Below are 24,522 nucleotides of genomic sequence, written 5' to 3'. Positions count from 1 at the left end.
TTCATTTTTGAATCAATTTGCATGCAAATGCGAGCACAAATTCTGCGATATATATATTAAAATTGTATTTTTAAAAATATAGATAATGCCTACTTTGATATTTTTCAGTAATTGATCACATGAAAATGGGCTGCCAACCCGTTCTTTGATGCAAAATGACTAATAAAGCAAGTTGACAGCACAGCTGACAAAAACACAGTTTTCCAGAAAATACTCTTGCGAAGTGAGAAAAAATTATTGTTTGTTTATCATACGTGTTTGTGCATAGCTATAGAAGGTAAGTTTTTGTAGCCTGCTTTGTTTTTTGGGAGCCTCGTTCATGGTGAATTTACAACACGAGTGTCTATTTTTGTTCTTCCCCAATTAATTACTTAAGTCGTTCGATGAGTGAGTCACCAACGTTGAGTTCATCTGTCCTGCTAATATGGAGCTTAATCGGTATTAATATCCCCATTAAAAAAAATTACAGTTGTTTCTCTACAGTTGACTTAAGCTGTTCATTGTTCATACTAATAAAATAGTAAATAGTCATAGTAATAAATTAGAATGTAGATAAGTTAATTTGTACACATATTCGGATATTTCTGTGTATATTTTTACCCTTACACGTCATGTTTATCCAAAAAACCACGCTCGCTGACTCGGACTCGACACCTTTTTTATTATTTCTTAATTCCCCAGAGAGGCATTTTGATAGCCGTTCGATTATTACGGCTTGAATTTTTTTTGGGGTTAAATAAATCAACAAAAACAAATGCCTATATGATATAATCTCAACTTTTTTATAATCTTTTAAATTTCAGGTAAATTCCCTATTATTGTGTTTCTTGGGTTACCACAACCATAACGATAAATTAAGGACAACGAAATGCAAGGTGAGATCTGTGCACATACTGAACTAACTAACTTTTTTCTTTGGAACCTTCGGGTCTTTTACAGTGAATACTCGTACAGGGGTTTCTTGTAGCTATCTGTAGGAGCAGATCGTTCAGTTCAGTTGAGCTAAAGAGACAAAATCAACAACAGCAAAATGTCGTGGCAAAGTGTCCCTCAATATCCTCAATACCAAGGTTTACGTTATTTTGTCTCATAATTTGTTGATTTACTCATACATATGATTTGGCTTATTGTTTTGTTCTGTTTTGCATGCTTTGGTTGAGTTTGTCTGTATGTCATTTACTTTAAGTATTGCAATCCATTTGGTTTTTTGCTCACTCTGTTTTCTCATGGATGGTTTCTTATCTCTACTCTTAAGTAATTCTTGAAATAGTTGAATCATACAATACAATATTTATAATTATAACAAAGATACGGGCTTTTGTTCTTCGTTTACGCGCTGATTTAATTTCCTTTTTTTTTGATCAGAATTTAACTTTAGTTGCATTTAGCAGCAATTTTTGTATTTTAATTTACTTTTAAACCTGGCTTAGACGGGTCAAATATTTGCGTCATATATTCATTTGCATAATTGCATTAATGACAAGTTTTAAATAAAAAATATTCGACCAGTCGTATTATAACTTTCGACTAGTGCACATTTTGAGATACCAAAATCAAATAATGTAAAATGCAATATTAACAGTTTCTTTACAATGATACTATTATATTGTATCAATCAATTGTAAGAAAAATAGTATATCTAATTTTAATTAAACTCATGATTTACTCTAATGTTCGCCTCATATTGAAACTGGTTCGCTAAACATTAAAATTACTTGTTTCTAACCGCAACCACAGAAATTTTTTAAAATGAATGAAATATACTCATGTACTATTGTTAGCTAAAAACATTAAATACGATTATTTTATCTCAAACTGTGTACTAGGTTCTTAATCACTTTCAGTTTTAGGACTTTGTAATACTTGGTAGAAGTTTTTCGGAATGTTTGCTCATCTAGATTTATTTTTAGCCCGTCGAAATGCATGAGCAATCCATTAAAGACAATAAGTTAACCTTTTACCGTTTTCTACAGATCCTAATCAGCAGTACAACTATGGTGGTGGGTATCCGCCGCAGGGTGGTGGTTACCCGCCACAAGGTGGCTATGGCGGTGGACCGCCACAAGGTGGCTATCCACCATACGGTCAGGGCGGTGGTCAGCCGTACCCGGCAGGACCTTATGGACAGGATCCATATGGTCAAGGCCCGCCACCCGGAGCCTATGCGCCTCAACCAGGATTTGTTCAACCACCTACACCTTCTGGCTACGGGGCCTACGATGATCCTGAAGGGCAACCCAAGAACTTCTCCTTTGATGACCAGAGCATTCGTCGCGGATTCATACGCAAAGTTTATATTATTCTAATGGTATGGATTTCGATAACAACGCACAGCATAAATGTCTTTAATTTGAATAATTATTTTAATTGCAGGGTCAACTTATGGTCACGTTTGGAGCTGTTGCACTGTTTGTATACCACAATGGCACTAAGGTGTTTGTCGAACAACATAGGTGGCTCGTGTGGGTGGCTCTGGGCGTCTTGATTGTGACAATGCTGTGCATGGCCTGCTGCGAGGGTGTGCGCCGCCAGACACCAACAAACTTCATATTCTTAGGAATATTTACAATTGCGCAATCATTTCTACTAGGCGTAACAGCTACTCGCTATGCTCCAACAGAGGTGAGTACTCTTATATAACATTCTGCTCTATAGTTTATCAACGCATATTCTTCATCCTTCAGGTTCTAATGGCGTTGGGTATTACGGCTGCAGTTTGCCTTGCTCTAACGATCTTTGCAATGCAAACCAAGATTGACTTCACCATGATGGGAGGAATATTGCTGGCCTGCATGGTAGTCTTTATGATATTTGGAATAGTGGCCATATTCTTCAAGGGCAAAATCATAACGCTCGTCTACGCATCCTTTGGGGCGTTGCTCTTCTCCGTGTATCTCGTATACGACACTCAGTTGATGATGGGCGGCGATCACAAGTACTCGATAAGTCCCGAGGAGTACATTTTTGCAGCTCTGAATCTCTATTTGGACATTGTCAACATTTTCATATACATTCTGACCATAATTGGGGCTTCGCGGGACTAAACCCGCGCCTAAATCGCATGAGCCTTTGGCCATTTTTCATTTAACATTAACAGTCTAAATCGAAAACCGGAAATAGCTTATTAATATTGCTCTTTACTAAAGTTATACTTGTATTACTTATAATCGTATAATCTCATTTACAAATTGAAGAAGTCCGAAAAGAAAGCGTTTGGGAATTATTATGTTGAGCTATTTTGTTGCCGATAATAATCAGTTAATATATATATTTTATTCGTTGCCCATTTCCTTAAAAAAAGTGTATTAATATTAAGGTGAAATTTAAACAAAATTCTTGTTTGTTATGCATATCAATGCAGTAATATTTATGTCGATTAATTTGATGTTATGTACTTCAAAATTGTTCTTAAGACTTTGCATACCTGATATTGATTGATGTTCCAAACCAAATAATACCACGTACATACAATAAAACTACAATACAATACATGCATACAAATAAACATAAACAAAATTAATTTATATATACATATATATGTATATGTATGGTATACGTACAGAATATGCAGCAGTTGTTTCGCTTGCAGTAGTTAATCAAGTAATACGTAAAATTTGCAAACTGCAGATGTGTCAGGAAACCCCCAATAATTCTACTCTATATTGTGCAACGACACTGTGGTATAAAGTCAACAATAAAATGAATCTATTTATTTATTAAACAATAATCACAAATGTATCACTCAGGCTTTTGCTCTCTCTGTATCTGTATCTCTCGCGAAACTGAATGAATAATGTTGCAGTTGAGTAAAGTCTATGTGAGACTGTAGACTTGTAGGTCTTCACCGTTGAGGCGTTGGCTTCAGTTGTGGGAATCGAGTCTAGTTGCAACAGTCAACAGTTAGTTGGATTAGTCAACAGTCGCTAACTGGCATACACACAGTTGAAGTGTAAACATAAGCGCTATCATTATCATATTGAGGTTACTTTCTTATCAGCCGATAAGTGTGAGACTACCAAATATTTGGAACTTGTGCTATCCCCAAATGGTATTTGTGTCCAGGTCTGCCAGTTTTATTCGGGAGCTTCCAGCAGTGTGTGTCATTTAAAGCGAGCAGTCATCGATTTCTATTAGCCACAACAACAAAAATAAAATAAAAGCCCAAAAAATGTATCATTACCAACAAGGCAAGTTGTAAAAAATAAGTGCTACAGATAAGATAAATTATTATATATTTATGCACATATACAAAGATACAGATATAAAGTGTATGTACTCTCAGCAGCAGTTGGATGTCGATTGCTCTCGATTTCTAACCGCAAAGCTCACCTTATAAATTTCTCAAATTACAATCAATTCCATCGCATACCTAAATGTAGAAATTGCTTTAATTTTTCTTATCAAATGCATTTGATAAGACAAGGGCCAATAAGAGTGAATCATTTTGAAGTTTACATAATGCCATTTACCAATCAATTGGTATATAGAACCAGGTGTGTCGTATCAATATGATTCTGGAGTGACGCGTTCTCAAGAGTCCTACTCTGCTGTACCCCACCTGCGCTTTACCTATGTCCGTTATCAGCATGCTTCACTGTATTAGTGTCTGTGTGGCGATAACAAGCGGCTAATCTGCAGCTATCTGGCAAATGCAGAAGTGAAAGAGGTTTCAGGCAACTTTTATTAACCGAACGACTCAGACGAGGAATTAATAGCGGAAAATATTTAGTATATATTATATTTAGTAAAGCCATGAGTAACACCCACTTTCAATACGGTTAGTTTACATATTATTTTTATGAATATATTGATTTGTTTTTAACACTTTCTCTATTTATTTTTCTATTTTTTAAATACATTTATTTTCTTTCCCTGTAGGCGACAACAATGGCGTCTACCCGGACGCGGAGGCGGATAAGAGTTTCGCCTTTGATGATCAGTCCATTCGTAAGGGATTTATACGCAAGGTATACCTCATCCTGATGGTAAGTGTTCTATAAATAAAAAACTCTTTTCCTCTATTAATCGATTGTTTTTTAAAGATGCAATTGCTGATCACCTTTGGATTTGTGTGTCTTTTTACCTTCTCGAAGGCCACGCAGGAGTGGGTACAGCATAACCCTGCACTCCTCTGGATTGCACTGGTAAGTGTGAAGTTAAGTCTATCGATTGATACCCTGTAATAAACTATTTTTTATTCAATCAACAGGCAGTGCTTATTGTGACAATGATCTGCATGGCCTGCTGCGAGGGTGTGAGAAGAAAAACGCCGCTCAATTTCATCTTTCTCTTTCTGTTCACGCTGGCCGAGTCCTTCCTCTTGGGCATCGTTGCCGGACAGTACGAGGCGGATGAAGTGCTCATGGCTGTGGGAATCACAGCGGCTGTTAGCCTTGGATTAACCCTGTTTGCCCTCCAAACCAAATATGACTTTACCATGTGCGGCGGAGTCTTGGTTGCCTGTTTGGTGGTCTTCATTATCTTTGGAATCATCGCCATCTTCATTCCCGGCCAAATCATTGGCCTGGTCTATGCATCTTTGGGTGCACTGCTCTTCTCCGTGTATCTGGTGTACGATACACAGCTCATGCTGGGAGGCAACCACAAGTACTCGATTAGTCCCGAGGAGTACATCTTTGCCGCACTCAACCTGTATCTGGACATTATCAACATCTTTATGTACATTCTGTCCATCATTGGCCTGGCCCGTAGATAAATTCGACTAGTCTACTAATATATGTCGAAGTCTAGAAATATTTATTATATAATACGAGTATAACTGAGATTACGTGTTGGATTTTGTTCAAGAAATACACAATAACAAGTGACTTATGCACTATGACTATTCCCAGTGATCTCTGCATCTCATCATCATTATTATCGTCGTATTGCGACCCTGCTCTACGCAGCGGTGTCCAATTAATTAAAACACACGAAAGGCCGTAATGTAATTATGTCCAATTGAGATTTGGCCGCATGAGGGCGGCCACGGGGGGTGGGGCAGCCCCCTCGATTAGCTCTCGCCCAGCATAGCATAGATATTATTCTGGGCCTGGAAGTCCACAAGGCCTCTCTCTTGATCAGTTGTGCGCGCATTTGATTCGGGTGCAGACTATATCCCGTACATCCCGGGGTGCTATGGATTTCGATGAAGTACTTAAGGAGGTTGGAGCTTTCGGTCTCTATCAGAAGATTATCATCTGCTCCGTCTTGCTACCGGCGGCATTGCCCTGCGCCTTTCACGCCTACAGGTGGGAAGAATATCTCAGCAAATGGGGTAAACAGAATCACTAGAAAATCTTTGCCTTCCTTTGCAGTCAGTTGTTCATTGCAGCCACGCCAGAGCATTGGTGTCGCATTCCCGAACTCGAGCCTTGGACTCAGGATTATATAGAACTTGTGAAGAACTTAAGTATTCCCCGAAACAGACATGGTTCCTTCGCAGAATGTTCCATGTTTGCTCGCAACTACAGTGAAATGGTGCGTCAATATAATTTATAATGAATCATATCAACTATAAGAAATTACATTTTTCTTGACATAAACCCAAATCAGAGCAAGCATGACAGTGCCGCAAATAAATGCGTTAATCTTGGAATAGATTAGCAACCCTTATAGTAACGTCTAGATTTTGTCAGACCTTGAAAAAAAATTGTAAAGCATTCATATTGAAACAAAGCGAGATCTTTCAATTGAATCTTGAATTTTGAATACTGTGGCATTTCATTCATTTAATAATAGTATCAGGTTTTTTTTTAGACTTTTTAGCTTACAAGTTGTGCTAACTATACTATAAAATATTTATTGTGTATTTATATTTAGTTGTGGTTACTAAACCAACTATGGTGGGCTCTTTTGTGAATGACCAGTATATTTTGTTTAAGACCCTTGTTCAAATTTTACATTAATTTGTATAAATTTTTCGTCAAAATATCTGTTAACAAGAAATTGAAAAAAGGGCCTAACAATTTTAAGCCTTTTGATCGTCATAATTAATAAATATTTATAGTTAATAGCACTTCTACTAATGCTTTAAATCATATTTTAACATCTTGCTAAAAATTTACATTTTTTTTCCTATAATTGTAAGTTTATTTTCATAGTTGTATTTACTTTAGCGTAGAAGGAAAATATCAGCTGCCATGATATGATTGACAAATGCCAGAGTTTAAGCAGTGCGCAATGATGCAAGCAAGCAGTGCATAAGCAGTTCAACTGAAGCATTTAAGCGTTGTGCAGTGAATTTGTTCATAAGAGATTATTTCTATAATGAAATATTCAATTTGAGTCATTGCATTAATTAATTTTTTTATTATAATGTTTTTTATAAGTTTTTCTTATACGCAAGATGGATAGTTTTAAAAATGATATTTTATAATTATTCATATTATTTGCAATGTACATTTTTATCGCTATAGGTGCGCTATCTGGAATATCGCACACCCTACGAACTACAAAGGGAGCAGTCATCCAAATTGCTAAGATTAGATCAGGAGTCAGTGGTGCCTTGTCAACATGGCTGGCATTACGACAGATCCATGTATCCGAGCACAGTGGTTCAAGAGGTGCGTCAATATATTAGAATACCATCTTCTACATTGTCTTTTGCTTGCAGTGGAATCTGGTCTGCGATAAGAGCTTCTACGTTACCCTGGCTTTGGTTCTCTTTGGCCTGGGCGGTCTTATTGGCAACTATGTGTTTGGTTATCTGGTGGATCTGTGGGGTCGTCGACCTTCTTTTTATGCCTACCTGCTGTTGGAAATTGTGGCCTGTGCAGCCAGTGCCTTTGCCTGGAACTACTATTCCTGGCTAGGACTGCGCTTTGTGGTTGGTCTCACTGTACCGGCCATCCTGGCCAGTCCCTACGTCCTGGCAATTGAACTTGTGGGTCCCGAGCGTCGTGTTTTCTGCACAATCGTATCCAATATTGCCTACTCTCTGGGTCTGGTGCTTCTTGCGGTGAGTGTGATCTTAATGAGCAGTAGTTAATGGAGAATACAGTGAATCTTCGTTGTAAAGGGCGTGGTCTATTTGGTGCGAGACTGGCGATATCTTACTCTGGCGGTTTCCCTTCCACTGCTAATGCTCTTCTCCTGCTTTTTTGTGCTGCCCGAGTCGCCACGCTGGCTGATGGCTGTGGGGCAGCCAAAGCGTGCTGCAAGGATTCTCAAGGTCATGGCTCGTGTTAATGGTGTTCATGTAACGCGGGACTTTGTGGAGCGTCTGCAGCATCGGCTGCTCACAACTCAACCGGCGGCAACCACACACTATGGCATCTTGGATCTCTTTCGCGGCACCAACATGCGAAGGAAGACGCTGATTGTGACCCTGATCTGGTTCGCCAATACCAGCGTCTATGTGGGCCTCAGCTACTATGCTCCGGCACTTGGCGGCGATGAGATCTGTAACTTCTTTCTGGCCGGCGCAGTGGAATTGCCCACTTACTTACTCCTCTGGCCAGGACTTAGTTATTTTGGACGCCGTTGGATTCTCTTCATTTCAATGCTGATCGGAGGTGTGGCCTGTGTGGCAACTCTGATGTATCAGGAACAGGCGGATGTGATGCTGCTCCTGTACTGCATTGGAAAAATGGGCATTTCCTCAGCGTTTGTCGTCCTGCCGCTGCTGGCATCCGAATTATATCCGACTGTGGTGCGAGGACTCGGCATGAGCTTCAGTTCCGTGGTGGCCATGACTGGGCCAATATTCATACCTATAATTAACCACATGGTAAGTGCAAAAGCATAATATTGAATTTAATGTCAAACTAAATATGCAGTCGACACAATATACATTTAAATTTAAATAAAATTAGAAGTATCCCATTAAAATTTATAGTAGGAATAATATTTTTCCAAAATATCTCTCGTTATAGGGCCAACAGATGCTAGTGTTGCCTCTGATTGTAATGGGAGCGTTGCTTATTGTCGGCGGTTTTGCGAGTCTATTTCTACCGGAAACGCGGGGCAAGAATCTTCCACAGACTTTGGAGGAAGGTGAGGCAGTCCCGCTTAGTTTCCTACTCTGCTGTTGCACAAAAAATCGGCAAAGTCAATGCCAGAACAAAGGATTGGGCAAAAACAGGAAACTGCCTGAGGAGGCCTCAACAGTTTATCACCGAGTCGGCGTAGGAGGCTCTGCAACCTGTAAAGTTGTCTGCAGTATTTGTAAAAAAGAAATGCGAACTTTGTAATAAATACTTTCAATATTGCTTATTATTACTCTAAAAATGTTGTACAGAAAGTAAAAATAGTAAAATTCAAAGTTCCAACGCCACACTATAATTTTTCTAGCATCCTAAAAGTAGACCACAAAATATTACAAACTATGTTACAGCCCAGAAGTATGTGATGTTTATTTGCTTAATATATGTTATTTTATTAAAATATCAAAAGTATGCAACAGTAATTCTGTTCCTAATCACAGTCCGCAAACGCGTGCAACTTAAATTTTTTCTTATTCAGGTGTGTTCCACAAATGTAAAACAACCGAAAACCAACCAAAATCGTATGGGATTTGTAGTTTTGGATTACCGCTGATTATTTTAAGCAATAATTTAATGAAAATTTTTAATTCGAAATTCGATAAAATAAAGGTGAATTTTTTATGAATGCTGCGAGTTCGATAAGATTCAGGAGGAGAAGTTGTATAACTAAGTTTAAATTAGTTCAATTCAAAATTTTTAAAATTCTACAAAATTTTCTGAATGAATTTTAAATCTTTTTTTAAAATAAAACTGTGTTGCTAAGGGTCAGATAAATTGAAAGTTAATCAAACAAACAATAAAGCCAATTGAAGATACAGAAGCTAATGAACACTACAATGCATTTTTATTGAATCGAAAAGCTTTTTTGTATGGTATACTCGTATACATTTAAGTGTCACACTTTTCATAAATTAAAATGATTTTATTTTTACTAGTAGGTCATAACAAAATATTAAATTTACTTTATCAATAGTGTCCATAATCGTGTCTTAAAAGTAAAAAACAAACAACATGTATATATACATACATGTATTGTTTCTACGTAAACTGTCATTCAAACTCATATCAATAAACTAAAATATGTACTTACAAATTTACTTACATATATATGGATGTACCTTCAATAATTTTATAATTATGTGTGAGTATGTCTGTTACGTATGTATAATATACATTGTATGTGTGTGCTATGTTTGTTTGTATGTGTAACAGACTGGGTATTTGCTTGCATGAGAAAAACTGTAGAGTACAAAGTCCACAAAGTCCGAGTAGACTCGGCGCGTGAACGATTGTTCGAGTTGTTGTTGAAATGCATTCCCCTTATCAATGCAGGCGGAGAGCCAGAGCATAACAGAGAGAGCAAAGAAAGATGGTGGCAGTGCGGAAGTGAGAGCAAAATACAATGCTAGCAGGTATATGAACATCAATTAATACTTAAACAATGAAATTATGAATGAATGTGATTTATGTAAAATCCAAATTACATATTTGGCAAGCAAACAAAGGAGATCGCAAGCCATCAATGCGTATGTATGTATGTATGTATATGTGTATATGTACTAGGTAAGTGGCAGAGAGAATATACATATGTACATACATTTTTGCAACAAAACAAAGAGTTTCCGGGTAGAAATCCCTGAAATTATTGTGCTACTTTAGCTCTAGGTAACAATTATTACATTTTATCAGACTGAAGTCAAAAGAATGGATATATTTTTGCGGCTTTCTTAACTTATGCACGAATTTCTTAAGTTACATTTACATGACCATAAATATGTACATACATATGTACATATGTATTCCAAAAATAACATCTGCGTTCCAGTCATTTGAACGCCTGAAAGAAACCATTTTGAATAATACAAATGGTTTTTGGATTTTAAATGTGTTTCATTTAGTAGTTTGGAACACACCTTGCAAATACGTATTATGTAGAGTGCGTACACAGGTATGCGTTTAAGTATGTGTTTCACTGAGAAACAACGATCAAAACAAACAAGAAAAACTGCCTCGACCGGGCAGATAAACGAAAGACAACAACAACAAAGACAACGCCAGATGTCGACACAGCGACAGCAAAAGAAATCCATGTGCATTTAATATACAGACACGAATACATACATGCTTAAACATATAAATATAGGCAATACATACAGACAAACAAATGTGTGTATGTATTACAGATACAGTAAATTGAACGTTGTCTTTGTGACGCCTTCGCAATTGATTAAAACGACATAGCGCCCGGCATCGTCTATCGACAATCGACCACGACCACAAACGAGTCGACCGTCTCTCGTCGGGTCGAGCCTCGTTTTAGTGGACGCTGCGGTTCAGTGCGATCGCAGACATTGTGCAAAACGGTTCGCATAGGCAGGAAAGTGGAATTGAAATTGGAAGTGCTGTTGCTGCAAGTACCTGTTGTTGTTGTTCACGCTCTTGTTGTTATTGTAACTGTGTCAAGCAAATTTTAAAAGGGCGTAACCGGAAAAAACGCGAATAGTGTGAAGTGACAAATAAATCAATTTCTACAAAGAACACAAGACACATTGAGGTAGGTCGCGTATGGCATAGTTATAATAAATTTGTAACTAAGTTATTGGCCCAAGGCTGCACAATCAGACGGAATGTTACCCCATATCTTAAGGGCCCTCAAATTGTGCCACGTCTACTAAATCTAACTATGTAACTATGTAACCAAGTAATGTATAGTAATGTCACAAATCATTTTGTTGGTTATTGTGGCGCGTGTTCGCTGCTGATTTTGCAGGCAATTTGTTATCAGTGGTGCGAATTGAACTGTTTTGAACTTGTTAAGTGCCCAAGTGCTAATTGATAATATGTACATATGTATACATATATACTAAAACGGATCGGCTATGTATAGCTGCTAATCTTGATAAATAGCCCCCAATCTAAGACGCATTTCGTTTCTTTTCTTTTGGAAATTTCTTTTTGAATCCAATGTTATTTACTTTCTTGAAGATAACATGAAGTACATTAATAAATTGCATACTTATCGCTTTAGAAAAGACAACAACCTTCGAGAATAAATATTTACTTACGGGTATATGTAAATACTTATGTATGTATGTAAAAGCATGACAATTTAACCATGCACTTAACAGATAAGATTCCCTAAGAAATTTCATTAATTAAATTCTTTCAGTTTTATATTCAAAGCGAAATGCTTTCCAAACTCCAGCGTTGAATTCAATTAAAGCGATCATACGACGCCATTATCACCAAGAACGAGACACACCTAGAAACAAGCAAAGAACACCACTAATATATACATTCTTATATATAATATATACCATTTTTCGATTATAAGCATATACATACGTACAAACATGTATTTATGACTTGACGACTAGTCCACTAAAAATCCGATTTCATATAAAAAAAAAAAACAAATCATTTCTGATATATTTTTAGCTTTATCAATTTGTGTTTTCTTCGGAGGCTCGACATCTCAATTCCCCCTTTTTTTCTGGTTTTCTACGGCAACAGCTATGGACAGCGTAAAGTCGTTTTTTGCAAACCCAAACAAAGAGAATAATCTTGGCAATCAGCAAAATGGCGTTACGGGACGCTGGAACAACTGGAATAGAAACGTTCAGGCTCACGCGGTTCCTGTTCCTGTAAATGCGACCATAAGAAACCCAACCAGTTTCGATGCAAAGCGCAAGGATAGTGATAACTACTTCTACATCATGTGAGTTTATTATGTCCAATACATATTATATATTATGATATGGAGGAATAACTAAGACAAGGACTATTTTGTAGCAGGTAGTATTTTCTAGATTGATTAATTATTTCTACAAAATCTTATTAAGCTTGTACAATTTTTTTTGTAATAATATTTCCAGTTCAGAATATTTAATAATTTCATTTTGTTTACTTTAAAGGCTAATTTTTTTTTAATAAATAAAAGTGTAGATGGAACAAAACATTGGTAAAATTAGAAAAAAAAAAAAAAACACACAAAACGGACTAAAACTTGAACAGATACCATATCTACAATATAATCGAAAAAAAACTTGTTTACCTTCTAACTGTTGTGAGCCAAAAACAATAATAATGAGGAATTTTAATTTTTTTATCAGCACCCAGATATCAGAACAAACTTTGTTTTTATTTTAATTTGTTAAAAAAAGCCGATTAAGATACTAATTTAATGTGGTGCAGTGTAAACAATTTGATTTAAATATTATTTAACATTTCAATTGTGTAGCAATTAAAAATAGCTTTCAAATGTTCTCTTATGCGAGTACTTTTGATCAAACCAGTTTTTCGACCTGACGTAGTGCACATTGTCATTACCTTGAATAATACCAGTATGGTTCATAAAACAAGCTTTAGGCTCGAATAATTTCGAATCAAAATCAAAAGCATTAAGCGAAGCTTTAAAGCTTAGTAACTAAATAGTGAGACAGAGAGCGAGAGACAAAGACAGAGAGATAACCAGCTTTAAGGGGGGAAGCTGTTGGCCGTTGTTATTCTGACTTTAGTTACGAATTAGCTGTCAAGAGCGTACCGCGTTGAGGTAAAGCCCCTTTTTTTAGAATGTACGGGGAGGGTTAATCCCAAATATAAATTCAACTGGGCGTTTTATGATTATAAAGTGCGTGATTCACTAACGCAGCTGCAACAGTTGCAGTTGGACATCGGGCAGGATAACTTGAAGTGTAAGTTATTGGGTGAAGAAGTGACAAGAACAGCAATTAGTTGAATCATAAGAGGTTACAGTGTTAATTCTTAAATTAAACAGTGCTTAAAGACTACTAGCTTGAAGTTTACAAGTGAAAGTAAAGGTTACATTTTTCCAATGCTATATTAAGAGATAGTTGTTGGTTTAGTTTTTAACTAACGTGTTGTTAACTTTGTTTTCTTTGCAGGTGGCGATCTTAAAAACATCCTAGAAGAGCTGGCAGTACGACAGCAGAGCCATATCATTAAGATTAAGTCTAAAGTGACCTGCAGCGGTTTTGTGCTCACATCTTATTAGAGACATCGGAAGCTGTAACAGACGTGTTTTTTTTATGCCTTGTTGCACAATCTCCATACCCGGTGTTTAGTGATATTAGTTATTTATTTAAGAATATAATTTTTGTTACATATACATTCAATTGATATACGTATTTTGTCTCGTCGAAACTGGCATTATAACCTTGAAGCCCATATATGGACCCGATTACAGTTATTGGCTTGATTTACTGGCTGTTCTGCATGATATTATTTGGACCCATGATGTTCTTTGTCTGCGTTTACCTTCCCGAAGTGCCAGTGCGATATGTGAAGAGCTTAAGGCAGTACACATAGGCCTTTTTATACACACAACTTAATTGTTAATACATAGACAAGTAAATAGGTGTTCATTTTAAGAAAACACACAGTTTATACTGAAACTAATGTACTCGTATAATCAACATACCATTGAACTCTCTGCAATAAATACGTTCATGTGGAATATTACGAAATCGTGTCTAGACATTCATTTGTTTTTTTTATGTCTTCAAGGTTTCATCTACGATCTGGTGAAAAGCTAACCCGTCCAAGTGCGAAGTTTGCTTTTGACCCCAGTCACGGCCTTCTAACGACTATACGTTAAATCACGACTGAATCATCTTATGAGTCTCTCACTCACACTTGTGAGCGAGCGTTGAACTCTACAGTTATGTAATATAGAATTACAGCTGTTTGGAAAATTAGCGTTGATTTATTAATAAACTTAATACCTATTTTATCCTATAAAATTAATTTTTATTTGCTGACTGTTGATTCTAAAGAGAATTTATCATTTAAAAGAAAGTAATATTTGAAATAAACAATAACTAGGCAAGTTAAAGAATTATTTTTTTCCGCTCTTGGTTTCAAAGGTTTCAAATAAACTTTTAAGGATTTAATACTACCAAAAGACTGTTAAATTTTATAAAAAGTCTCATATAAAAGGATATGCAACAAAGAACAACATATATAAAATATAAGAAGGAGTAGTTTTCTTGATAGTTTCTGAATAATTGTTAAAGCAAACGTCAATAATAACTATATGATTTGCATTGAGTTTTGTTTTGCCGAATCGATATGCAAATGGATTTGAATGCGTGTTAGGACCGAACATTAACCCATTTCTATAGTAACTCAAACAAACAAAGTCAATGAGAGAATCGAAATGAAAAGCAAGCAAGCGAATTCTATTTCACAATTACATAAAGTTTAGACTGGGATATACAAAAAATTCGTTCAGTTAACGTCAGTGAAAAGCATAAAAATACCCAAATAAGACAGACAAAGTGTATTTAAACATACAGAAACACTCTTAAAGGATTATATTTATCATCAGCAAGGAAATATAGAAACACTGTCTCAAAATGCAGCCAGCAGCTAAACCGAAAGAGGGAAAACATAAGAAGGTAAGGTATAAAAACATAGCAAAGTTATGCAACAGATCCTTAGACACGTTGAAACACTCACTGCAAAATTCTCAACACAACCGTACACAACAGCTTTATACGTCCGTTCTCTTGGAGAACTAGGAACATTGTGACCGTACGGAGGCCATGGCAAATCCTCGGAAGGTTTCTGGCCTTCGTTTCGGGATTCTATTTAAAAATTCGCGATTACTTTTTAATAAGTTTGCTGAAACGTAGCGTAGTCAAAGTTATTGGCGCACTGATGGAACTTTGTCACGAAACATAATTTGCAATTTGGCCAAGAAGGCGACGGGGCCGAAAAGAGAGGAAGGGCAGAGGGGGAGGTAAAGGCAAGTGCCTTGTTGGCATGTGCGTGCCGCTGAAATAGATGATGGCACTACCAGCTTATAGACACGGTAGATGCAACTTCATCTACGTATACGCCATATTGAAATTTTGGCTATACGCTTCACTAGACGGCTAGCCAGGCCAATTGATAAGTTGGGAAATTGGGATATTGGGTGTCGATAGCAATCAATGTCGCCTTACGAGTATTTGGCCGTAAAAGAGCCTATAAATCAGTCATGGATATGACTCTACGCTCACCTTTCTGTTGGCCGTAAAAATGAATGGGTATTTATATAACTGTAACTGACGCTTACATGCATCTCAATATGGTTTGGGTTGAGTACACTGAGAAAAAGATTGCATCAATGAATTTTCAAACAGACAAACAAGACGTAATAATAATTCTTGTTCTCATTTCAGTTCATAATTTAATTTAATATTAATTTTAATTTATAAATTTTAATATAATTTTATTATCTAAATATTTTATTTCTTACTGCCGACTGCTTTTGTCTTTAATTTTTTTTATTTAAAGTAATGCCTTTTCAACATAAATAGCACAAATTTAGTTAAACTACTTATTGACGTCAATTAAGTAAACTGAAGTAATTATTCTAGAAAACAAAATTTTGTTTTGAATAAGACTTTAGATCTGAAAAATAATTAAATGTATTACATTTTAAATACACATAATAAAATGGGCATCACTCAGTTGATTATGATAAATCTTTTTTACATTATTTATACATTTTAAAAACAGTTGACGAAAGTTTTGAAAACAAATATATAAAAGTACATTTTACTTCTGTAAAAATATTACACCAAGACTTAAAAAATCTAATTTTAAGTGCACAAGACAACTTAAAGTTAGCGCCTAAATTATACTTTAAATTGTGTTTTTTTTTTTTTCTTTCCTTAGCTGATTAAAGAGTAGCATTTTATTTGTAAGTGTATTGTATTTGTCGCAAGTCAACTTCATTTCCATTCTTATCGCCATTTCTATCAACGAACTTTAATCGAGTTGTGTACAATTTGTTTATTTACGCGCCCAACTCCAGAATGAGCCGGAAATGTCAACACCCTGAGCTCCTTGAATTCATTCAATCCATCCTACGGAGTCTCGCATCCTCACCTATGACGTGCTCCTAGACGTCAGAGTGTCGAAAGTTTTTGCTTTTTGTGAGTCGAAAGTTTCCCATTGAGTCGCTGTCAGCGTTGAACGTCATGAGGTTCGTTTTCTGTCATTATTCATAGGACCGGGGCCCGGAATTGTTGGCAGTGTTTCCTTGAGGCTGTCGTAGGCCAGGTATTAGTTCTCAGTTGTGTTGCGATTTCCAAAGGGTTCACATCTCAATTATATATAGAAGTATATATAACTAAATAGTATTTTACGTTACGTTTATTTGTGATTGAAAGAGCAGAAATTGACAAGATGTGGAAGCTTGCCAACAAAGCGATGGCGGTATATGAGTATTCACTGTAGCTGTTACCTGTACTATCTGATCCGTTTAACTAGAACTATCGCAAAGTTGCTTTAATCCGCAAGTAGTGCTAATTAAGCATACATTTCTGTATGTCTAAAAGTATCTGTATATAAATATATCTGTTTGTGTATATGTGTGTGTGTGCTTATGTATGTATGTGTGTGTGTGTGTGGATAATAATAGTGGCAACATCAACAAGCCAAACAACTTGTAAATACAATCTTAGTTAAAGTTCTATGCTAATTTCTGATTCCTGTAAATATATATTAAAAAAGCGAAACCGTATTTTATTTTTGCCTATCCAATTGTATGTAGAACAACTTATTTATAAATATACATAGCATTATCCACAATCATCAGTGATCTCAGCTGTCTGCCCCGCACTCGATTGTTTTGTTCAAATATTTTGTAGTCACTCTCTAAATGTCAGAGACTACACATACTCCCCCCTCCTCGGGGGGATTAATGGATGACGAGGCTTGCCCTTGTCCTGGTAGTGCTGATGATCTGGCTGTGATGGAGCAACAGCAGCTTGAGGAGGTAACTGATAATGTCACGTCATCACAGTTTTGAGCCAAGGAGTGCATTGATTTCGGTTCACCGAATGCGTATACACTTTCCAAAAGTCATGTAACGAAGATATTTCTGTGTAAGATTTAGTATATTTTTGGAAAGCGTAATTTAAGAACATAAAAGTTCATCTGACTTGAAATTAAAAGAACTTTGCATGCTGCAGCAATTCTAATTTAATTGTAGATGAAAAATAATTATCACATACCTCAAAATCAAGGCACATTTACAATATATTCGAACAATTGATGCATGATTCCTGTAAAGTATCCTAGCACTGCTATATCATGTCCTCGAAGGTAAGTCTTTGACCAGATCGCCATTAATCCTGTTCCCGCCGCACTTTTCAACAATGTTGCATATCCATATACTGTTGATCAGCTTAAAGATCAGATGATTAATGCATATTCTTTACTATAATATAACAGACTAGGGCATCGAAGACAAAGGCCGAAGGAGGCGGCGGGGGCGATGCTGATGACTTTGATGCCTGGATGAAATCGCGTCAATTGATCAAACCGGATGATCAATTGGAGCTAACAGATGCCGAGTTGGGGGAGGAGGTTACCAAGGTGCTGACACCGACGAATACGAATGTGGTTCGCAATTTGGTTGTGTTTAGTTTCAAGGAAGGCGAATTTGTGCCCGCACCTTTGCCGGGAAATACTGTAACCTTGATCAGTTTTGCGGGTAATTCCCTTCATGTTGACTCCGAGGAAGCGCGTATTCAGATTGAGGAATCCGATGAGATTGGTTATCCGCTGCCAATGCCCAACTATTCGGTGGTGGAACAACGAGAAACCATTATCGATGGGGAGGAGGAAGGCGAGGGCGAAGGGGAGGAGGATGAGAAAAGCGAAATGGGCGGTAAACAAAGTGCCGGCGATGACGAAGAGGCCGAGGAAGAGGAGGATGAGGAAGGGAAACAGACAGAGGGGGATCAAGGCGGCACAGAAACTGAGGCGGGAGTAGACGATGAGGATGCTCCAGCTGGCGTCCAACAAGTGGCTGCCGCTCCAGGCAAGAAACGAAAGCTTATCAATCAATTCAACTATTGTGAACGAGCTACCCTGACCTATGTCAATCCCAAGCGTGTAAGTAAATAATTGGAGTTCATTGAGCCAATATTTAATATGATCCAATGCAGAGTGTGGATACCCAAACAATTCCACCGCCAAGATCACAGTTCGGAGGCACCGTCCTCCAGTGGATCATCTACGACTCCTATCAGGAGGACTATGAGGAGCAGCAAAAGGCAAGCGGACGCACCTCGGTTAAGGGTAAAGCCAAGAAGAATTTCAAAAAGAAAACAGCTCTGGCGGAGCAGCTAAACCGTAAGTATCTGCGATGCTGGCAGATTCTCGAGCGGATGATAAATCAAAACATATACGATGATATCGGCAACGACTATCGCTACTGGGAGGATCCGGCTGATGAGTTTCGCGAAGGCGAGGGAAATCTTCTGCCACTGTGGAAGTTTCAATATGAGAAGACCAAGAAAATGAACGTAACAGAGATCGTTTTTAATCCAGCTTATTATGATCTATTTGCCGTATGCTTCGGATCACGTAAGAATACAAATCTCTGATCAAATTCCGATTTAAAGTTAATGGAATATTCCCACAGATGACTTCCTAAAACAGCCCAATGAGGGATATCTCTGTCTGTTCACTGTCAAGAATCCATCGTTTCCCGATTACATAAGTAAGAGTCTAAATATATAAATTTAAAAAAATTCATCGCACATTTATTTATTGAACATTTTTATTTGGCGAGAAGAATTCAAAATTTAATGTGTCTAATTTAAGAAAAATTTATTTTGATAACAATATTATTGATTTTAGAAACCTTTTTTTTTAAGTGCTAAGTGAAGCTGCAAACCGGTTCTGAACCCAAGCTGGCAAAACCAGTTCGGTTCTGGTTTTTAAACAGTCCGAACCGGATCATGAGACCAAACCTATTAAATTATTTTCACCGTAAACCCGAACCTGAACCGAACCACTTTCCTAAATAAAAGTTCGGATCAAATATTAAATAAGTTTTATGCTTTGCTAATATTTGCCAAGAATTGTTCGAATAAAAGTAGGTCATAATTAAATCAAATAAATTTTGATTACTTTTAAAAATTCTAATTTATTTTTTTTAAAAATTTAATATTTTTAAAAGTCAAGAAAAAATTAAAACAATAAAAACATTTTTTTGTATTAAATTGAACAAAGGTTCGAAACCAAACCTTGGGTTCTAGTTGTATATAAGCCGGTTGGCGAACCGAACCTAAGTCTTGCCCTAGGTTCGAACCACCAAACCGAACCTTTACCACAATTTTGGAGTTTCTTCAGAAAATCCAGTTCATAAATAACTTTCCCTTCCTTTTATGTAGTTCAAACAGATTGCGGTGTCATGTGCTGTGATATACACCCGAGCTATCCCTTTCTGATAGTTCTGGGACTCTACGATGGCAATGTCTGTGTCTATGATCTGCGCGATGGCTGCAAGGATCCCATGTATGAGTCCAGAGGAGTCAATTGCAAGCACGGCGAGTGTGTCTGGCAAATACGATGGGGACCCGATATGAGCGATGGTGAAATCAATTTCTATTCCGTCTCATCCGATGGCTGTGTCTTCCAATGGATTCTCATGCAAAATAAACTGTGGGTAACGACCATAATCACACTCTACCTGGAGAACGAGGTGGCCGATGGCCCGGATGGCACAAAAGTAGTGCTCAAGACAGGCGGCTCCTGTTTGCAGTTCCATCCGTTTGACAACACCGTGTTCCTGGTTGGCACAGAGTGTGGATTCATTTACAAGTGCAGCACTTTGTTTAGCTCCAAGTATCTGATGACTTATAATGCCCACAATATGTCCGTCTATCGCATCGACTTTAATCGCTTCGACTCCAACATATTTGTCTCCTGTAGCGGAGATTGGCGTGTCAAGGTCTGGGAGGACATGCGTCCCGATCCCCTCTTCATATTTGATCTGGGCTCTGCTGTCGGAGACATCAAATGGGCACCCTATTCCAGCACAGTCTTCGCCGCAGTCACCACGGAGGGAAAAGTGCATGTCTTCGATCTGAATGTGAATAAATATAAGCCCATCTGTGTCCAGGCTGTGGTTCCCAAACGGAAGAATAAACTCACACGCATTGCATTCAATGAGAAGCTTCACTTTATTGTTGTCGGCGATGAGAAGTGAGTATTCCTTTTTTTATTATCCAAAACAAGGCTGCAAGCCGCTTCTGAATCGAACCTCGTAGAACCGGTTCGGTTCGGGTTCTTAAGAAGCTTGAACGGGATCATGAACCGAACCCTTTAAATTATTTACTTTGTGAACCCGAACCTAAACCGAACCGCTTTCTAAAACAAAAGGTTCGGTTCGAAAAAAAAATACAAACATTTTATGGTTTCGAACCCAAACCTTGGGTTCAGGGGGTGTATAAACTAATTCGCGAACCGAACCGATGTCTTGCTCTATGGGTCGAACCGAACCCTTAACAAAATTTTGGAGGTTTGCAGCCTTGATCCAAAATTAAGGATCTTACTGATTTATTATATATTTTTTTCCAAGGGGTGTTACCACCTCCCTTAAGCTCTCGCCCAATTTGAGAGCAATGGTTAAACCACCAAAGAAGCAGCTCTATCTCGATCAAACCACATTGCAGAACGCCAAGCTAGAGAAGCTTCTATCCCTGGTGCGGGAGTTACCGGAAGGTGCCGTCGTTCCAGATGCAGCAACCACAGTGCGCAGTTAGAAGCTAATGTTGGAGTAGTATATTATGATGTATTATATTTTGATAAGTTATCAATAATGCAGAGGTCTTTATTTCACATAGTTCCTAGAACGTTACTTAGTTATACTTATAGATCTATAGATGTAAACTGCTACTTATCCAAGCCAAATATCAACATAAATGTAGAAACGAAAAAAGGAACTTAAAACCACATTAAAAACATCGAACATCATGCATTCTATATATTATGTACTGGAAATGTAGGAAAACATAAAATATCTTTTAGTTAATGGCCCAAAATTGTTTCCCCAACTTATAGTAAAATTTCAACTTAAATTATGCTAAACTTAAATCTGCAGTTTTATTAACAAGTAGTAAAAGTAGAAACAACGATTCTATATAGTACACACAGGAAATGTAGGGAAATATATATAATTTATCTTTTACTTAATGGCCCAATATTGTTACCCAACTTATGCTAAGATTGCAACTTAAATTATGCTAAACTGATATCTTAAATTGTATCTAATCTTCGTCCTCATCAATGGCAATCTCTTCGGATTTGACTTTTATGTGTTTCGCCTCGAGGTACTCCAACACATTGTTGGGACACATGATGCTCCTCCCCAGGAACAGCACCGTCGACATTGGGTGCAAGTAATCGGAGGAGAAGGTGCCTGCCTTCCAGCCAAAAAACCCGCTGGCATGGACTTCGTTTCCGGTAATCTCATAGGGTAACAGGTTGACTCCCACTTGGTTAACCTTGGAGAACTGCACCCGAAAGTAGTGACCATCTGTTGCCTTTATCCAGTAGAATCCCTCATGATCTACAGTCGGTTTACTCTGCGATTTCTTCATGGCATTCGAGCGTTCCAAATCCTGGACATTGAAACTGATGTCTATGTCGTAGGCATCCGGGGAGAGTTGATTCGTTTCGATGGCACTTTTGAGGGCGTAGTTGTCCAACCAATAACGAATGCCCACGTTCTCGAACTCGTCGAGCACATGGTTAAAGGTGGTCCTCAGTTTGTCGAGGCAGCAGGGAGGAGTGTGCTTCCCCAGATAGTAGTAAAATGGTCGATTGTTGTAGACGGTGCCAATGCAAGATTTCGTTGTTCTTTCGCAGCCAAAGAGATCGATGTCCGTCACCAGCGGCAGGGAGAAATTTGAGGAGGAGAATTGGGCATCGAAAACGGGACTGTGGGGTTGCCAGTTGCCCTCCCTGGCAGAGGATCTACCACCGATCCTGTGAGTTCTGCGCACCAACCGCTTGATCTGCAGCTTCTTATACATCTCTCGAAACTGTCGACGACGCAGCTCCATGCGACGCTGCTTCGTGTGGAACGAGGCGAACAGGCGACGTCCTTCTAGAAAGGATTGAGGGAAGACACTCGTCGACAGGTTCGCAATCTTCGCCTGCATGTAGAGCATCTCCGGGAAGGGCAACGTAAAGGGCTCTGGCATAGATCCGAGAACCGCAACATCTATCAATATGGCATGCTTCTGCACTCTAATGCATAATTTAAGCTTTTTTTTGTTTTGGGAAAAAATCAGGAGATTCTTCATTGAGAATATGAAATCTATACACATATTTTTTAATTGGTTCTGAATAAACAATTTTTTTTCCACACTTCAGTAATAATAAACAATAAGAATTAAAAAGAAAATAAATAAAATAAAACTCTCTTCAGTAATAATTACGCAAACTTTTCTAAAGCATGCTTTTAAGTTTTTTTATGTTTTGGGAAAAAATCATGAGATTTTTCATTGGGATTATGAAATCTATATACATATTTTATAAAATTACTTTAAATGAAATAAAATTGGTGCAAAAGTGAATTTCTTGTATCGGAGTAATAAATTATATTTCCACACTTCAGTAATAACAAACAATAAGAAATAAAAAGAAAAAACAAATAAAAAAAAATCTCACTTCAGTAATATTTACGGAAACTTTTCTAATGCATGATTTTAGGCCTTTTATTAATGTGAGATTATTTGTTAGGAAAATTCAGGTGTGTTCTACAAATTTATAACAGCTCTAAAGCAACCCAAAATCAATTCTTTGTGTTCCTGAAAAAAAGAAACCATTGCTTTCAAATGTCTACAAAAAAAATTTGAGAGATTTGACTAAATTAAATATTTATGAAATTAAATCTAAATAAAAATTTAAAAAATATGTTCGAAAATATTAAATCTCTGACATTTTAGGAACTCTAGAGATTGTGAAACACACCTGAATATATTCTAGTTCCACTTTCCAATAGAATTCATTCAAATTTATTTTTAAGCATAGGTTCCCGATCAGAACTCGAATAAATACCTTTCTATGCTGGGCCGCAGATCCTGCTCAAAGTTGTAGTGTCCGTAGAACACGATTGTTATGGACTTGCGTATGTGCTTGTTGGCATTGCGTGCTTTATCCTTTGGCGAAAGCTTTGTTCCGTGAGCTGCGTCCACTTTTGGTTTTGGTTCGCCGTCTGTCCCGGAAAGGGCTCGGCTTATGCGTCGCCAGAGCAGCGTGTTCCATGTATAGTAGAAGAATATCAGATTCGCCAGAATAAAGCCGAGCAGCAACAATTTGACCAGGCGCAGGCGAAAGACCTTCATATTGTTGTGCTATTGTTGATGATTGTCCGGGGACTATAGATGCTGTCTATGCCTGAACTACAGGTTATATCAGGTATGTGGATATTTTTACATACACATCTATCCTATCGATGCTGCCAGCGGCGATTTACATACACTTTCACACTCATCTGACATGGCAAAGGCATTTTTCTTAAATTTTTCTCACTTTTGTTTTTATCCAACTTCTTGCTTTTCCCTTCGATTTTGCGAGAATGTTTTTTTTCAGCCACGAAAGTTTTCTGAATGCAAAACAGCTGTTTGTGAAAGCGTTGAAAGCTTAATGGTTTGATACCGAGCTAAACATGTATCCTTTGAAAGCTTTCTTTGAGTTTGAAATGTGGTTACTGAGA

At 37.4% G+C, this 24,522-nt stretch overlaps 6 protein-coding genes across 10 annotated transcripts; 5 read left to right on the top strand and 1 right to left on the bottom strand.

Moving 5' to 3' along the window:
* Window positions 1-165: 165 nt before the first annotated feature.
* LOC117785413 (protein lifeguard 1) lies at window positions 166-3,727 on the top strand. 3 transcript variants are annotated; one of them, XM_034623400.1, is made up of 6 exons: window positions 203-281; window positions 804-875; window positions 940-1,070; window positions 1,974-2,308; window positions 2,374-2,622; window positions 2,685-3,727. In XM_034623400.1, the coding sequence occupies exons 3-6, from the start codon at window positions 1,031-1,033 to the stop codon at window positions 3,042-3,044; spliced, it is 984 nt and encodes a 327-aa protein (XP_034479291.1). In that variant the 5' UTR covers window positions 203-281; window positions 804-875; window positions 940-1,030; the 3' UTR covers window positions 3,045-3,727. The 3 variants fall into 3 exon arrangements, with proteins under 3 accessions (XP_034479290.1, XP_034479292.1, XP_034479291.1); XM_034623399.1 differs by lacking the exon at window positions 804-875 and having other exon boundaries at window positions 166-277; XM_034623401.1 differs by lacking the exon at window positions 940-1,070 and having other exon boundaries at window positions 198-281.
* Window positions 3,728-3,881: 154 nt separating this feature from the next.
* On the top strand, window positions 3,882-5,855 carry LOC117785414 (protein lifeguard 1). 2 transcript variants are annotated; one of them, XM_034623403.1, is made up of 4 exons: window positions 3,882-4,187; window positions 4,879-4,985; window positions 5,043-5,144; window positions 5,210-5,855. In XM_034623403.1, exons 1-4 carry the CDS (start codon window positions 4,169-4,171, stop codon window positions 5,714-5,716), a joined length of 735 nt encoding a protein of 244 aa, XP_034479294.1. In that variant the 5' UTR covers window positions 3,882-4,168; the 3' UTR covers window positions 5,717-5,855. The 2 variants fall into 2 exon arrangements, with proteins under 2 accessions (XP_034479294.1, XP_034479293.1); XM_034623402.1 differs by lacking the exon at window positions 3,882-4,187 and adding an exon at window positions 4,637-4,777.
* Window positions 5,856-5,983: 128 nt separating this feature from the next.
* LOC117785416 (beta-alanine transporter) lies at window positions 5,984-9,216 on the top strand. Its single transcript, XM_034623406.1, has 6 exons — window positions 5,984-6,251; window positions 6,318-6,480; window positions 7,419-7,565; window positions 7,616-7,960; window positions 8,021-8,731; window positions 8,877-9,216. The coding sequence occupies exons 1-6, from the start codon at window positions 6,139-6,141 to the stop codon at window positions 9,192-9,194; spliced, it is 1,797 nt and encodes a 598-aa protein (XP_034479297.1). The 5' UTR covers window positions 5,984-6,138; the 3' UTR covers window positions 9,195-9,216.
* A 2,083-nt stretch (window positions 9,217-11,299) lies between these two features.
* LOC117785415 lies at window positions 11,300-14,473 on the top strand. 2 transcript variants are annotated; one of them, XM_034623404.1, is made up of 3 exons: window positions 11,300-11,541; window positions 12,426-12,705; window positions 13,892-14,133. In XM_034623404.1, the coding sequence occupies exons 2-3, from the start codon at window positions 12,503-12,505 to the stop codon at window positions 13,902-13,904; spliced, it is 216 nt and encodes a 71-aa protein (XP_034479295.1). In that variant the 5' UTR covers window positions 11,300-11,541; window positions 12,426-12,502; the 3' UTR covers window positions 13,905-14,133. The 2 variants fall into 2 exon arrangements, with proteins under 2 accessions (XP_034479295.1, XP_034479296.1); XM_034623405.1 differs by having other exon boundaries at window positions 11,307-11,541; window positions 13,892-14,473.
* Window positions 14,474-15,183: 710 nt separating this feature from the next.
* On the top strand, window positions 15,184-21,642 carry LOC117784844 (dynein intermediate chain 2, ciliary). The gene is made up of 6 exons (XM_034622681.1): window positions 15,184-15,406; window positions 18,237-18,902; window positions 18,956-19,376; window positions 19,435-19,512; window positions 20,189-21,002; window positions 21,379-21,642. Exons 1-6 carry the CDS (start codon window positions 15,365-15,367, stop codon window positions 21,560-21,562), a joined length of 2,205 nt encoding a protein of 734 aa, XP_034478572.1. The 5' UTR covers window positions 15,184-15,364; the 3' UTR covers window positions 21,563-21,642.
* Window positions 21,643-21,877: 235 nt separating this feature from the next.
* Window positions 21,878-24,151, bottom strand: LOC117783775. The gene is made up of 2 exons (XM_034621320.1): window positions 23,865-24,151; window positions 21,878-23,051 (listed from the first exon to the last, which is right to left on the bottom strand). Exons 1-2 carry the CDS (start codon window positions 24,149-24,151, stop codon window positions 22,067-22,069), a joined length of 1,272 nt encoding a protein of 423 aa, XP_034477211.1. The 3' UTR covers window positions 21,878-22,066.
* Between the last annotated feature and the right edge of the window lie 371 nt (window positions 24,152-24,522).

This window comes from Drosophila innubila (assembly GCF_004354385.1).
Source record: "Drosophila innubila isolate TH190305 chromosome 2R unlocalized genomic scaffold, UK_Dinn_1.0 1_C_2R, whole genome shotgun sequence".
In the NCBI taxonomy this organism is placed as follows: Eukaryota; Metazoa; Arthropoda; class Insecta; order Diptera; family Drosophilidae; genus Drosophila; species Drosophila innubila.
Note: the sequence above shows the minus strand (reverse complement) of the source record. Positions and strands in the feature narration are given on the sequence as shown.